The following is a 15413-nucleotide window of genomic DNA, read 5'->3' as shown; positions in this document are numbered from 1 at the left end:
TATACCCGCCCTGGGGCCCATCTCTTGAACAATAGTTCCTAAACTCATTCACTTAATCAAAAAAACATTTATTGAGTGCCAGCTCCCTGGTACCTGCCAGGTACTGCTGCCAGGTACTGCTCCGGGCACCAAGGGTACAGGGATCCTCGCCTTATGGAGTGGACCTTCCAGTTTGTATCTGAGCCCTCAAATGATCAGAATGTCTGGCGAAGCGGCCCGGGAATTCAGTGATTCTGACATGGGCCCAGAATTAGGACCTGTCGTCCCGAAGAGCCCCAGCTCAAACACCCCTTCTGTAAGGAGAGAGGGGAGGAGTGTATTGAAAGCATGTGCTCTAACTGGGAAGCTCATAGCCTGCTGAGGGAGTGTAGAGGGTACCTGCACTTTGGAAAAATGTTTGGCAGAATCTCGTAAAGCGGGACGTATGTGGGACCCAGAAATTCTACTCCTAGATATATACCCAAGAGATATGTGCACATGTGCAGAACAAAAGGCATACACAACGGCCCCCAATTATCCCTGGTGTTCACACCTCTGTGTCCCCTCCCCTTGCGAGTAGGCAGGACTGTACCTTATTTCTAATCAGTAGATGCTGCAAAGGTGATGGGCATGTCATTTCTGTGATTATGTTACAGAAGATTGTAACTTCCATCTTGCCTGGAGACTCTCTCTAAGGACTCTCACTGGCTTTGATGAAGCAAGCCACCTTATGGAGAGGCCCACATGGCAAGAAACAGTGCAGGATCTCTGGCTAACAGCCAGCAAGGAGGTGAGGCCCTCAGACTAACTAACAACCCTCAGGAAACTGTATCCTGCCAACCACCACATGAACTGGAAAGAGGGTCCTTCCCCAGCTGAGCCTCAGATGAGACCCCAGCCCTGGCCACCTCCCTCATTGCAGCCTGGGAGAGACCCTGAGCAGAGAACCCAGCTAAGCAGTGCCCGGATTCCTGACCCACACAAACTGTGACATAAGTGTGTGTTTTTTGGATCCGTTAAGTTTGCCATAATTTGTTCTGCAGGAATAGATAACAGAGTGTAAAGCAATGCAGCAGTGAGAATGAATGAACCACAGCTACATCAGACAACATGGTCGAACCTCACATAGTTGAGTGAAAGAAACCAGGCAGCGAATGGAATCTGTAAGATTCCATTTCCATGAAGTTCAAAAACAAGCAGAACTAATCTATGATTGGAAGTCAGACAAGCGGGAGGGGCTAACCAGAAGTGAACACAGGGAGTCTTCTCGGAGGGGTGGGGGCGGGTGGTGATGTTCTGCTTCTTGTTCTGGGTTCTGGTTAGGGTGGGTGCATACACTTTGTGATAATTCTTCAAGCGTACACTTATCAGTTGTGCTCTTTTCGAGATGTAGATTATGTTTTGAAAACAAAAGTTTACAAAAATGACAATATGCTGGAGTCAAACAGCCAGGGTTCGAATCTTGGACCTATCACTTACAAGATTTGTAACTGCTCAAGTTACTTGACTTTTCTGAGCCCGCTTCTGTAAAATGGGTTGGGCTAAGAATTAAATAAAACAGTGCATGGCATAGCAGCTGGTACCTAACAAGCCTCAATAAATATTAGCTAGTTTGGTTCACCTCATTCATAATGGTTCATTGTTAATCTCAAAAAAAAAGAAGTAGTGGAGGTTGATTTGCCTGGATGCCTGCAAGTCGAATTTATGGAGTTGTCCTGCAGGTGCCACCCCACAGAGACCAGCTGGATTCTCTGAATCCCTCTAGCAGCGATCAGGGGAGCTCAGCCTGCCTCTGACACCCAGAAAGGTCCCTGGGCAACAAGCAAGATGATATGCGAGTGTTCTGAGGTCAAGTTTGCTCTGGGTTGGGACTGAGACGATGCAAATCAAAGCTCTCCCCAGCATGGCTGTGATCGGGTTGAGACGGTGCTGTCCTCCCACATCATCAAGAAAGCAACAAAAACAAGCAAAGAGACAGACAGCAACGCGGACATTCACAGAAGGAGTCTGTGGTACCGGGCACAGTTTACTACTTCACACATATTAACCCATTTGGTCTTTACAGTCAATGCTGTTATTACCTCCATTTTACAGGTGAGAGAAGTGAGGTACAGACAGAATAAAACAAACAAACAAACGAAACCAGGCCGATCAGAGGTGGGATCAGCACCCTTCATCTGCAGTTTTCAAACAGAACATACAGACTGACCTCCCTGGCAAACCTTTTTTTCTGTGTTGTTGTTTTTTAGAGAGAGTAGTATTTTGTTTTTGTTTTAATTTTTAAAAATTAATTTATTTATTTATTTTTGGCTGTGTTGGGTCTTCGTTTCTGTGCGAGGGCTTTCTCCAGTTGTGGCAAGCGGGGGTCACTCTTCATCACGGTGCACAGGCCTCTCACTATCGTGGCCTCTCTTGTTGCAGAGCACAAGCTCCAGACGCGCAGGCTCAGTAGTTGTGGCTCACGGGCCTAGTTGCTCCGCGGCATGTGGGATCCTCCCAGACAAGGGCTCGAACCCACGTCCCCTGCATTGGCAGGCAGATTCTCAACCACTGCGCCACCAGGGAAGCCCCCTGGCAAAGCTCTGATTTGCAAGAAATGAAGGTCCCAACCAGCCTTGTCTCTATCTGAGAAAACACCTGGGTGATTTCTCATTTTCTGACAGGGGAAGGGGGTGAGCACGGCTGCAGAAGGCCTCAGTGACCAGCTGTGATTTTGTGGTTTGAATTTATTTTTGTGAACCTGTGTGTGTGTGTGTGTATAAAAACCTGCATTTCCTTAGCCCATAGCGTCAGGTTATGAATGGACTGTGGAGCCTCCAATGGCCCTTTGCTCTCCCATCTGACACCTACTCAACAGCTTAGCTACTTCCTGATCTTCGAGTGCTCTCTCTCTCTTTTACACTCCCTTTCTCCTGTTCCAGCTCTTTCCCTGGCTCTCTCTTACCCCTTAAAGGCTGGGCAAGCTCCCTACCTCTTCCAGGCAGGAGGCCAGCATTCATTTCTTGTTGGAATGCAGGGGACAACAAGCAGATCTGGGGAGGGGGCACAGTGGATGGGCTCTCCCAGTCAAGGACAGCCCAGGGAAGGTAACTGTGGCCCAATGAGATTTTATGGGGCAGAGGTCCTGCAGGAAAGAAGCCCAGTGGGTGGCAGGAGAGGTCCCTGGCAAGCCCCAGCTACGCCCTCTTGGCCTCAGCTCCCTCCCCCTCTTGCTGCAGGCACTGCCCAAACTTCAGGACAGCCAGAAGCCCAGATTGTTCAGGGCTGAGGGAAAGCAGGTGGTGAGCATGGGTGTCTCGTGGCTGTGACACCTGTCACCTGTGGTCCCCGGGGAAAATACCTTCCCATCACAGTCATCTAGATTCAAATCCTTTTCTGGCTGTGTCACCTTGGTCACATACCTCCATGTCTCTTGAGCCTTATTTTCCTGTTCAAGTGGGAGTGATGTGATAGAAATACTACCCATCACGACATTTTTGAGCATTTCTCTGCAGAGCTCCCTGTTCCAGGTGTTTCACACACACCTACTGCCCCAGGTTATGGTGAGGATTAAATGAGATGATCCACAGGAAGGACTGGGACAGTGCCCTGCGGGTGGAAAGCCCCGAGTTAACATCACTCGCTCCAGTATTAGGAGGACAGCTGGGAATGACAAAGCTGGGACATGGACCCAGGCCTTTCAGACACCAGCATCCTGATGTTGATTGAGATACAGTACAGCCTTGGTAGCCACCCAGAGCTCAATAAGATTGATTGATTACAGGCATCACCAAGGAGCCCATATAAGCTAGAAACCTCTTTTTTTTTTTTGGCCATGCCGTGTGGCTTGCGGGATCTTAATTTCCCCACCAGGGATTGAACCCGGGCCATGGCAGTGAAAGCACCAAGTCCGAACCAGTGGACCGCCAGGGAATTCCCCAGGTGCAGTATTTTGATCACCCTATCATTGCAAAGTACAACTCTCACTCAGCCCAGGACATGCTATGATAAAGCCATGAGTTATTGGGGTATTTTAGTTTCTGTTTTTGAAATTTAAGTGGATGACATGGAACTGGGTTTTTAGACTTTCACACACCCTTTGAGATGACTGTGGCATCCTGTGGGGAGCGGCAGGATCCAATCAAGATTTGGCAATTTCTGCTCCAGTGAGCCTGAATGTCAGCTTTGTTCTGCGTTTAGTATTTCCTCATCGAGAGATGGACTAATGGCAACATATGCTCTCCCAAGCCTATCAGGGGGCCATGAGCGGCTCCGGCTCCAGGCTGGCCTGAATGGGCTCCATAGGGTCTGGCTGGCAGTGAGCAGGGTTGCTGTTCTGTGCTCATGTTGATGAGACTGAAGACAAGCATGGAGATGGGGGTGGGGCTGGGGAGGGCCAAGGCTACAGAAGCCTAGGTCCTGGGGTAAGGACAGTTCAGCTCAGCAGCTCAAGAGTAGGAGGCAAGGCTGTGGGCGGGTGGCAAGGGCTGCCCCTGTTCATTCACTCATTCGTTCATTCAGGCACTGTTCTAGGTACTGGTGATACAGCAGTGAACAAAAGAGAAAAAAATCCCTGCCCTCATGGAGCTTAAGTTGGGGGCAGGGGGGAGTTGGGAGTGGGGAGACTGACAACAAATAAGAGAAGAAAACTAAATAAATAGCATGTTAGAGGAGTGGTAAGATGAAGGGAAGAGCAATAGAGTGAGGTGTTTGTTTTGTTCTTCATGTTTTTTGGGGGGTGTTTTTTGTTTTGTTTTGTTTTTTTGGGTGGCATCATGGGGCTTGCAGGATCGACCAGGGATCGAACCGGGCAGTGAAAGCACTGAGTCCTAAACACTGGACCGCCAGGGAATTCCAAGACCCTTTTAAATAGGGTGATACTTGAGTAAAAATCTAAAGGAGCTGAAGGAGATCCCTGGGGGAAGTGCCTGGTAGGGAGAAGAAACAGTAACTGCAAAGGCCCTGAGGCAGAAATGTGCCTGGAGAGTTGAGCCTGACCCTCTCTGTTCCTCTGAAGTTACCACTCAGGGCCCCGGCCTCTGTGGTCACTCCTCATACATTCCTAAGGTCTTTCTGGTCGAATGGCAGAACCTTCCAGGCTGACTGAGGGCCTGGAAGAGATTTCTAGGGAAAAGTTCTGGGAGGGCTCTGCCATTCAACTGCAGGGTTGAATAAGTCCTGAGGTTTTGCCAAGCTTTTAACAAATGCACAAGGAATTTGCAAGAATGTAACAAATTCATTCCTGGACCATGCTCCAGAGCTGCTTAATCAGAATCTCTGAGGTCTGTGCCAGGGAATGTGCATTTCCAAGAGCCTCTAGGCATGTGGGAGCATCTTTACCATATATTCCATCCCATATCGATTTCCATGATTTTTCTCTCTTATATCGTCTTCTAATTGACTAGAGTGGAGTCTGCCATCTTTCATCTTTCTCAGATGAATATTTTGAGTTTGTCTTGGGGCACCTTGTCAGTCATTTCCTGCCAGGGAAATGAGGCATTCTGTAGGTAGTCAGCAGGTCTGTTCTGCTCCCAGACAGAAGGGGCTGATCTAAAAAGAGGTGACATGGGGTGAGGGGAGATAGTTGGCATTTGCATGTCTTCTCCACACGCTCCATCCCCCCAGCCCCGTGCCCATGGGGGGTGCGGGGGGATTTCTTAAGGATCTGATCCAGGTCAACACTGGGGCCACCGTCTGACCTTGTAGGGACTCAGGTGATGTTTGTAGAAGTAAAGAACACATGAATGAATAAACGCGAGTTTTGACAGGGAAGGACAGGAACAGTAAGGCTGTGGGCTTGTAAATACCCCTTCCCTAGCACGTGGGAGAATCTTCCATTCTTTCAGAAGCGTTCCCTCCACCGCACCCATCTCCCATCTCCACCCCCATCCCCAGAAGTGATGGTCCCCCAGCTTACTCTGTTTTCTCCTCCACAACAGAGAGAACTAGAGATTCGGGTGGGACGGGGGGGACCAACCTCCAGGCTTCTCGTGGTTCAGCTCCATTACCCTCCCACGCCTGACCACCCCCTCCTCAACGCACCGAGCCTAGAGCTAAGGTCAGTAGGAAGGATTCTCGAGTCTGCTCCTTCCCCGCTGTAAGACTTGGAGCTACTTCTGTGAACACTGAGCCTGTTTCCCCATCCTGGAAACGGGGCTGGGGACCTCAAGGGGGCAGGTCTGGGAGGGCTCGCAGCGCTGCAGCGGGCTGTAATTGGCCGGGTGCTGCCAGCGCACCTCCCCCTCATCCTCGGGCGCCGCGCACGCCACGCCCCTCCCCAGCTCGGCCGTCAGAATGGCGTTGCCGTGGCGACGTTCGTACAAAGGCCGGGCGGGCGCGCGGGCTGCGGGCTGTCGCCTGGAGACTCCGCGGGAGGGCGGCAGGGCGGAGGTCAGGGCTTCTTGGCAGAGGACGAGGCGTGGGCTTCTTCCTCTGGCCAGGTGAGAGCGGCGCGCGAGGAGGCGGCGGGAGGAAACCTGGGCCGGAGGAGGCCAGCCCTGCGAGGTCAAGGGTGTTGGGATAGGCAGGGGACCCGGCGCCAGCCGAGTCCGAACTCTCTGATCCAGGCTCGGGTCGCCAGGAGCACCCCAGAAAAGGTGCCCCAACACCAGCCGTTCCTTCCTAAGTGCAGCCCCTACCTCGCCCCCCAAGGGAGGCGGCACGGGAGCTTTAAGCCTCTCCTGGGCACCAGCTCTTGGATGTCCTGTGGGTATAGCTGGGATTAAGAGAGGAACCCCTGTTTCCCCTGATTTATGGACAACACCCACCCAATGGTCAGACACACACACACACACACACCCGCCCCTTACCTGAACTCCCCTTCTTTAAGGAACTTTGAGGCCACTGTAAACCTCAAAAGAAAGTTTGCTCCTATAGCCCAATTCTGAGCCATCCAAAGTGGTCGGGGGAACGCAGATGACTGAAGCCCTTTTGCTCTTTCCTGTGGCTGGTGCTCCATGGCCCTGAGTAAGAACGAATTCACAGAGCTCCACACATTCAAATTACTTTGACAGTGTTTTCACGCAAGGAAGTGATGCACAGGGCAAAATGAAGGTGGAGAAATATTGTCCAATCCAAAAGCTAAAGAGATAGAATTTAGGTTTTCCAAGGAGTCATCTAAGCTAGATACTGACAGGAAAAATGAAAGGTAGTTACTATCAAAGCTTCCTAGCCAGCTGGCTGTACTGACTTGCTTAGAGGTGCCCTTTGTATTTTCATTCACTCAGCAAGTGTTTCCCAAGCACCTACTATGTGTCAGGTTCTGCCCCCCCGCCGCCCCCTACCCTGGAGAAGGGGTAATGCACAGAACTGGCAGGAACTGCAAAGGGTCTGAGATTTGACCCTGTTTGAAAGTTAGTAAGTTAGCCTGCCCAGCTTATAGTTCCTGGCAGAAGACAAGAGACTCCTGGGCCAGAAACAAAGAACTTGATTACTCACAGCACAGCCGACATAACAGGCAGCAGAGCTGCATATGCACATTGGTTCCTGTTGCCCTGAAAGTCCCTCGGGGTGGTGCAGAGCAGCCAGTGTGGATGCTGTGCGCACAGTGGGTCTGTGTCCCAGGTAAGGAACTCCAAACTCAGGAAACTGCAATCTTTGAAAGGGGCTGCTAGCAAACCTGCCCAACTTTTGCCCCAGAAGGAGCCGTTATCTTTATTAGAAACATTACCTGTATCCTCCCAAGCTGTTTGCCATACAAGCATCCTCGGAAAGTGAGTGCAGGACAAAATCTTTCAATGCCTTTGCTCTGAAGATGGGTACAAACACAACATACCCATGAAGAATTGCTTCTGAACAAAATGAACACAGTTCTGGTTTTCCAGGAACATATATGTTAGTGAAAGAGAAACCAACAGCAAGCATAACTAAAGAAAGGAACAAGAACATGTCAGAGAATGATAAGTACAAGGAAGGAAACACAGCAGGGGAAAACTAGCAGGGGAATAACATGACTGAGGGTGCCTTTAGCCAGAGTGGTCAGGTGGTTGCCCCGAGGGGGGACGTCTGAGCAGAGAGAAGACCCCAGCCTTGGGGACGTCTGGGGTGAGAGCTAAAAAACAAATATGTGCATAATCCAAGTTTAAGTTTTAGATTAGTGGCTTTTCCTGTGGTTTTCCTGCAGAAGAGACATTTCTTGGAAGTTTCCATTTTAGCTTAATTAGACTTGAATGTGTTGCGTGCTAACATGGTCCTCTGCAATTGAAGATTAATAACTGAAGGCAGCAGAGCATGGTTCTTTGGGAAGAGGAAATGTCTTTTCCCCTGTATACATGACAGCGAACTTAATCAAATGTATTTCTCATTATCTGAAAGCATCAATATTTGTGGGACATCCACAGGCCTCAAAGTTTACAAATATAAACTATGCTGCTTATTTTTATTTCTCTTACCCCCAGGTAGGGTCTCGTCTTCCTTTCAGAGGATAGAATGCTGGTTTCAAGGACTTTCTTTTATTACATGTGCCAAGTGTCAGCAGACAGTGCAATTCCCCCACCCCTACTCTGCCCCACCAGCAGCAATGGAGGTTTGTACACTGGTTACATGCAAAGGCTCAGAGTTGTCACACACTTACTATTGTGTGACCTTAACTTCTCTGAGTCTCAGTTTCCTCATTTGTAAAGCGGGACAATACCGACACCTGCCTCGCAGGGTGGTTCTGAGGGTGAAAAGAGGCCATGTGTGTAAAAGGATAGCCCAGTGCCTGGCACTTAGTAGGGATTCAGTAATGGAATGATGATGGAGATGTTGATGGAAAGCAGAGCCAGACAGGAGACCCTCTACGGTCAGACCTAGAGATTTTTGTTTTTACCCACAGTTTAACAACTTCACACTTCAGTGACCTTTCAGTTGAAAAGAGACTTTGGGGACTTTCCTGGTGGCTCAGCGGTTAAGAATCCGCCTGCCAATGCAGGGGACATGGGTTCGAGCCCTGGTCCAGGAAGATCCCACATGCCTCGGAGCAACTAAGCCAGTGCACCACAACTACTGAGCCTGCACTCTAGAGCCCGCGAGCCACAACTAGGGCCCTAGTGCCGCAACTACTGAGCCCACGTGCTCCAACTACTGAAGCCTGCACACCAGGAGCCCATGCTCCACAACAGGAGAAGCCACCGCAGTGAGAAGCCTGCGCACCGTGAGGAAGAGTAGCCTCCGCTCGCCGCAACTAGAGAAAGCCCGCATGCAGCAACGAAGACCCAACACAGCCAAAAAAAAAAAAAAGGAAAAAAAAGAAAGGAGGCTATCTGTGACATGGCACTGAGATGGATCAGAATTCCAATATCATGTGAATTATCATCAACATCTTGGAACCAGCTGAAGTCACTGAAATTTTTATGTTTTAAAAAACATGTATATATGGGCTTCCCTGGTGGCACAGTGGTTGAGAGTCTGCCTGCCGATGCAGGGGACACGGGTTCATGCCCCGGTCTTGGAGGATCCCACATGCTGCGGAGCGGCTGGGCCCGTGAGCCATGGCCTCTGAGCCTGTGCGTCCGGAGCCTGTGCTCCGCAACAGGAGAGGCCACAACAGTGAGAGGCCCGCGTAACGCAAAAAAAAAAAAAAAAATTAAAATAAATAAATAAATAAATAATAAAAAACATGTATAGGGCTTCCCTGGTGGCGCAGTGGTTGAGAATCTGCCTGCTAATACAGGGCACATGGGTTCGAGCCCTGGTCTGGGAAGATCCCACGTGCCGCGGAGCAACTAGGCCCGCGAGCCACAACTACTGAGCTTGCGCATGTGGAGCCTGTGCTCCACAACAAGAGAGGCCGCGATAGTGAGAGGCCCGCGCACCGCGATGAAGAGTGGCCCCCGCTTGCCACAACTAGAGAAAGCCCTCGCGCAGAAACGAAGACCCAACACAGCCAAAAATTAATAAATAAATTTTAAAACCATGTATAGGATTTACTTTGAAATGCATTAAAATATAAAATGTATAGATGGGTAGATATGTGATAAAGCAAATAGAACAAAATGTTGATTGTAGAATCTGGGTGGTGGTTCTATAGAAGTTCACCATCCACTTCTTTCAACTTTTCTGTGTGTTTGACATTTTCATAATAAAATGCCAGCAAAAGATACGTACAGAGTCTTGACCGTACAGCCAAGCTATAATCTTGATATTTTGTCTTTGGAAATCATTTTTTTTCAACCTAAATATATGAAGGAATGCGGTGACTTAAAAAGAAAGTATCTTCTAATGCCCATTTCCTTGATGACTGACTCTTCCACACTTTAAGAAGCTCTGTAGAAGTTGGGGTTTCTTGAGTCAAAGTTCAGAAGCCCAAGATTAATAACAGTCACAATCACAGTAGGACAAATGGGTGTTTAGTGTAGCAATCACCATTCTAGATGCTTCACATTTAATCCTCACAAAACTCTTTGGGATACAGAGTATTATTAGCCCCATTTTACCGATGAGGAAACAGAGGCATAGAGAGAGAATAAGTAAATCACCCAGAGTCACAGAGCTAGTAAGTGGTGGGTTAGTAACACTGAGTACTTGATTCTGTCAGATAACTAACCCCAAACTAAGCTTAATGGGAGGTGGAGAGCGGTTATCAGTGGAATTCGGATTTGTTTGTTTTGTTTTTTTTTTTTTGCTATTGCTTGTTTGTGCTCTGAATTACATAAAGGATGTCCTCTTGTGATCAGAAGCAAGCTCATCTATGCCGGATATCACTGTTAAAAGGACAGTCTTAAAAATGTGTGGAATTATCATTGTGATCATTGTTAAATCCAGCTATCCACTCCTACCTCTGCTGACTTCTCCTGTGGACATTATGGTGTATTCCATTCATTCTAGATATGACACTGAATAATTAGAGGACTGTATTTTTCTAACAAAATTGTTTTCTGAAAACCTTTTATAGGGAAAGCAGAGAATATGAAAGCCTATCTAAAGAGTGCAGAAGGCTATTTTGTCCTGAATAAAAGCACTACGATTGGAAGGCATGAAAATTCAGACCTTGTTTTAGAGGTAAGACCTCTTCCTACCCAGTCCCCGACCCTCCCTACCCCTCACACCACCAAAAGTCCTGACTGTTCTGTGGACTCCAGTCTCTTGTAAAGCACAGCCTCTGGCTAACAGTCCCAGCCTTCCTCGGTGTGCCACCAATAACCATTCCCCACATGTGCTGGGTCTCCCTGGCACATGTGGTAAGAATGAGCACAGTGTAAAGTGCGATGGGCCCTGTGTCCTTTGCTGACTGTGTGTGCAGTGTCCCACCCTGATGGCGCGGTTTGGAAGGTGGGCGTAGAGCTGATGCTTGACCTTCACCTGCTCCGCGTCTGGCAGCCACGGCCACCTGAAGTGCCCAGCTTGAGCAATGGCCTCTCGCCCTTTCCAGAGCTTCTGGAGACTATGGGCCCCTCAGAGCCCTCCCCCGCCCACGTACCTCCAAGTAGTAAATCAGGGTAAGCCCTGGGCATGGCCTCAGTGCTCTCTCACTTCATTTCATTCCATTCTCTGAATTAGCTGTGGCTTGGTCCACAGTCCCAGCTCATTGACAGCCAAGGAAGTTGGAAGAAATTGTAAGTAAGGAATTATAAAAACAGTGGCTTTGAGCCTTTTTAACATTTTGAAAGGGATTAAAATATTGAAGCAGAAAGAGAAATGCAATGGAATCCCTTTAGGACTGTGAAAGGCAGACCACTGTCAGACTTCACTCAACAGAGTTTTTTAAACTTTATTTTGAAATAATTATAGATGCACAAATGGTAGAGAGAATGGCACGAAGCATGTGTGGAGTCCTGTGCCATTTTACCACGTGTGGATTTGGGTGTGGCCCTCAGGATATAGGAGTATTCCATCATCAGAGATGTCCCTTGTGATGCTCCTTTTATAGTCACAATTCCTCCTCCCACCATCGTCCCCACGCTCCGAAAAGCACTAATCTGTTCTCCGTCTCTATAATTTTCATCATTTATCTATGACCTTTGCGATTGTTTTTTTTTTTTTTTTTTAGTCATTGTAATGCCCTTGACATCCATTTAGGTTATTAGCTTGTTCTTTTATTGCTGAGTAATAGTCCACGGTATGGACGTATCACCTATGTTTAACCATTCACTTTTTGAAGGACATTTTGTTTCCATTTGGGGCTATTACAAATAAATGTACTATAAACATTTGTATACAGGTTTTTGTGTGAACATAAGTTTTTATTTCTCTGTGATAAATGCTCAGGAGTATGATTGCATGGATTAACATATGTGTTTATATAGATTCGGTTTGTAAAGAAACTGCCAGACTTATCCAGCATGGCTGTACCATTTTTCATTTCCACCAGCAATGTATGAGACACATCCTCACCAGCAATTAGCATAAACACTGTTTTTCATTTTAGCTGTTTTAGTAAGTGTGTAGTGGTATCTCATCATAGTCTTAACTTGCATTTCCCAAATCGATAGTGATGTTAAATGTCTTTTCATGTACGTGTTTGCCTTCTGCATATCCTCTTCAGTGAAATATCTCTTCATATCTTTTAAGTGTCTCTAATCGAATTGTTAATTTTTTTACCATTGAGTTTTGAGAATTCTTTATGTATTTTAGATATGAGTCCCTTGTCAGATAGATGGTTTGCAAATATTTTCTCCCATCCATAGCTTGTCTTTTCATTCTCTTAGCAGAGTATTTCACAGAGCAAAAGCTTTAACTTTTGATGAAGTCCAGGTAGTTATTTTTTCTTTTATAGATCATGCTTTTAGTGTCATGTCTAAGAACATGCCACCAGGTCCCTGACCCTGAGGATTTTCTCTTATGTTTTCTTCTAAGTGTTTTATAGTTTTATGTTTAAATCTATGAACCATTTTGGGTTCACTGTCGTTTATGATGTGAGATTTAGGTCAAAGTTCATTTTTCTTGCATGTGGATATTTAGTTGTTCCAGAAGCATTTGTTGAACAGACTATCCTTTCTCCATTGAATTGCTTTTGCAAGTTTGTCAAAAATAATCTGGCCATACTTTCTATGGGGGCTACTTCTTAGTTCCCTATTATGTTTCATGGATCTATTTGTCATAATGGATCTACCATTATGAGATAGCCTTGATTACTGTCGCTATGTAAGTCTTAAATCAGGTAGAGTGATTCCTCCCACTTTTCTTTTAAAAAAATTTTTAACCTATTCTAGTTCCTTTGCCTTTCCATTTACATTTTAGTGTAAGCCTGTCTGTATATACAAAATATCATGCTGTAATTTTGATTGGAATTGTGTTTAATCCTATATAACAATGTGAGAATAATTGATATACTCCTACATTGTCTTCCAATTCATGAACATGGTATATTTCTCCATTTATTCAGTGTCTCTCATGAGTGTTTTGTAGTTTTCAGCATACGAGTCCTGAACATGTTTTGTTAGATTTACACTTAAGTATATCTCTCTCTTTTTTTTTTTGAGTGATTGTAAATGGTATTATATTTTTAATTTTGGTGTCCACATGTTCATTGACAGTATATAGATATACAGTTGATTTTTGTATGCTTCTTGGTATCTTGGAACCTTAACTGTACTTTCTTATATAAGGGCTTTTGTAGATTTCTTGGGATTTTATACATAAACAATCATGTCATCTGCAAATAAGAACAATTTTATTTCTCCTTTCAGAAAAGGAGATGTGAATGCCTTGAATCTTCTTTTCCTTGCTTTATTTCCCTGGTTAAGACTTCCAGGACTCTGCTGAACAAGAGCAGTGTATAAATCCTTATATTCACTTGTTCCTGACCTTAGGGGGAAAAAGTCAGTCTTTAACCGTTAAGTACGAGGTTAGCTGTAGGGTATTTATACATGTTCTTACCAAGTGAGAAATTTCCCCCTTTATTCCTAGTTTTCTGAGAATGTTTATTGTAAACGCAACAGATTTAAAGATAACTCCATGAACGTCCCCGTGAGATTCTCCTCCATGATATGGTCTCCCTTCAAGGACACAGAACATCTGTTCAGTGTGCAAAGTGGGAGGAAAAAGAAGAAGAAGAAGAACTGTAGTTTCTTCTTTATCCTAACAAGGCATAGATTTGGGGTAGTTTTATTTCCTGTCTGGCTAAAGTAGAGACAGAGATCTCTGTTTTGAACTGGACTATGATATTAGAAAACTGTAGTAATTTTTAAAAGCACAGGCTTTGGAGATAGACAGAGCTGGGTTTGAATCTCATTAGGCTACTTTGTGGCTGAGTGACTTCAACCAAATTACTTAATCACTCTGAGCTCCTTTTCCCTGTCTGTAAACCTCTTACCTCACAGGTTTATTCTGAGGATTAAGTGAGAAATGCATATAAAGAGCCTGGCATGTGGTGGTCAGTGAATGACACAATGATCATTATTATGGTCTCCTAAAACAGAGACTGAGAAGAATCCTCAGAGGTGCACAGGGTTGAGATGAGGATCCACTGACATTAATAAGCCATTTGGAAAAGGGAACTAATGAGGACAGTTATTAACTAGACAGAAATTGAGTTGCATTCATTGTATATAAATAATTGACTGCTTACTGCTCCTCGGACTTAGCTTAAGAAATACGTCACTAGGCTTCCCTGGTGGCGAAGTGGTTGAGAGTCCGCCTGCCGATGCAAGGGACACGGGTTCGTGCCCGGTCCGGGAATATCCCACATGCCGCGGAGCGGCTGGGCCCGTGAGCCATGGCCGCTGAGCCAGCGTGTCCGGAGCCTGAGCTCTGCAACGGGAGAGGCCACAACAGTGAGAGGCCCGCGTACCGCAAAAAAAAAAAAAAAAAAAAAAAAAAATTCAGGGATTTATATTACTAAAAAGTCATCATTGCATTTACCCAGAGGTTACATCTAGCAAATAAAAAAGATTGTTTATTTGCTTGGATCAATCCTAAAGAATAGGCAGTCATGCTTCTAAAGATTTCTACTCATCAGCAAGGCTGACATGTTGTTTTGACTATTGGTATCATAGTATTTCGACATCATTTACTCTTTCCGATAATGGAAGGTAGTTACATGCTTCTTGTTTTTAAAAATTGGGAGAAAGGAAAATATAAGGAAGAAAATAAAGGTCACTTGTAATCATTTGGCTCAAGGAAATATCAATATTGATATTTGCAGGGTTTTACCCTCCAGACTTTTTTCTATATCCTGTAAGGAGTTTGGTTCCCTAAGGCAATAGGAAGCCTGTTTATAGCCAGGCTAGTGAGAACTGTTTCTAGTCAACAGTGATAACTGTTGCTATCACTCATTCATTGCACAGTATTTACCCAGAGCCTCAGCACCGAGCCAAGTCTAGGGGTACAGTGATGGCAGAACTGGACATGGTCCCTGCCATCAGGAAGCTGCCAGGAGAGAGAGAAATAAGTCAAATGATCCCACAAAGGTGTGACTAATTCCATTCCAACATTGGGGCTGTAAAGGAAAGGAATATGGAAGACAAGGAGGACTTAACTAGACAATAGGAGAAGGGAATGGCATGTGCAAGGGCCCTGGGGTGGAAGAGCATATT

General features: G+C 46.1%; 2 protein-coding genes and 1 pseudogene across 3 annotated transcripts in view; all 3 read left to right on the top strand.

Annotated features, from left to right (window-relative positions):
* Nucleotides 1–10770, top strand: part of LOC309808093 (forkhead-associated domain-containing protein 1-like) — a gene marked incomplete at both ends in the record, with an annotated part of 98031 nt that extends 87261 nt beyond the window's left edge. Inside the window, one exon of the mRNA XM_082628095.1 lies at nt 10765–10770. Within this exon, the coding sequence (XP_082484221.1) occupies nt 10765–10770 (6 nt within the window). The remainder of the gene's footprint in view (nt 1–10764) is intronic.
* LOC309808912 (centrosomal protein of 78 kDa-like) overlaps nt 1–15413 on the top strand; it is an 823590-nt pseudogene that overhangs the window by 497230 nt on the left and 310947 nt on the right. The window lies entirely within an intron of this gene.
* The window catches only part of LOC309808092 (forkhead-associated domain-containing protein 1-like), a gene marked incomplete at its 5' end in the record, with an annotated part of 101393 nt that continues 96825 nt past the window's right edge, over nt 10846–15413 (top strand). Inside the window, one exon of the mRNA XM_082628094.1 lies at nt 10846–10938. Coding sequence (XP_082484220.1) covers nt 10846–10938 — 93 coding nt within the window. The remainder of the gene's footprint in view (nt 10939–15413) is intronic.

The sequence above is a fragment of the Mesoplodon mirus genome (genome assembly GCF_964341445.2).
Source record: "Mesoplodon mirus genome assembly, chromosome: 7".
Lineage (NCBI taxonomy): Eukaryota > Metazoa > Chordata > Mammalia > Artiodactyla > Ziphiidae > Mesoplodon > Mesoplodon mirus.
This window is presented reverse-complemented; position numbering and strand designations above follow the sequence as displayed.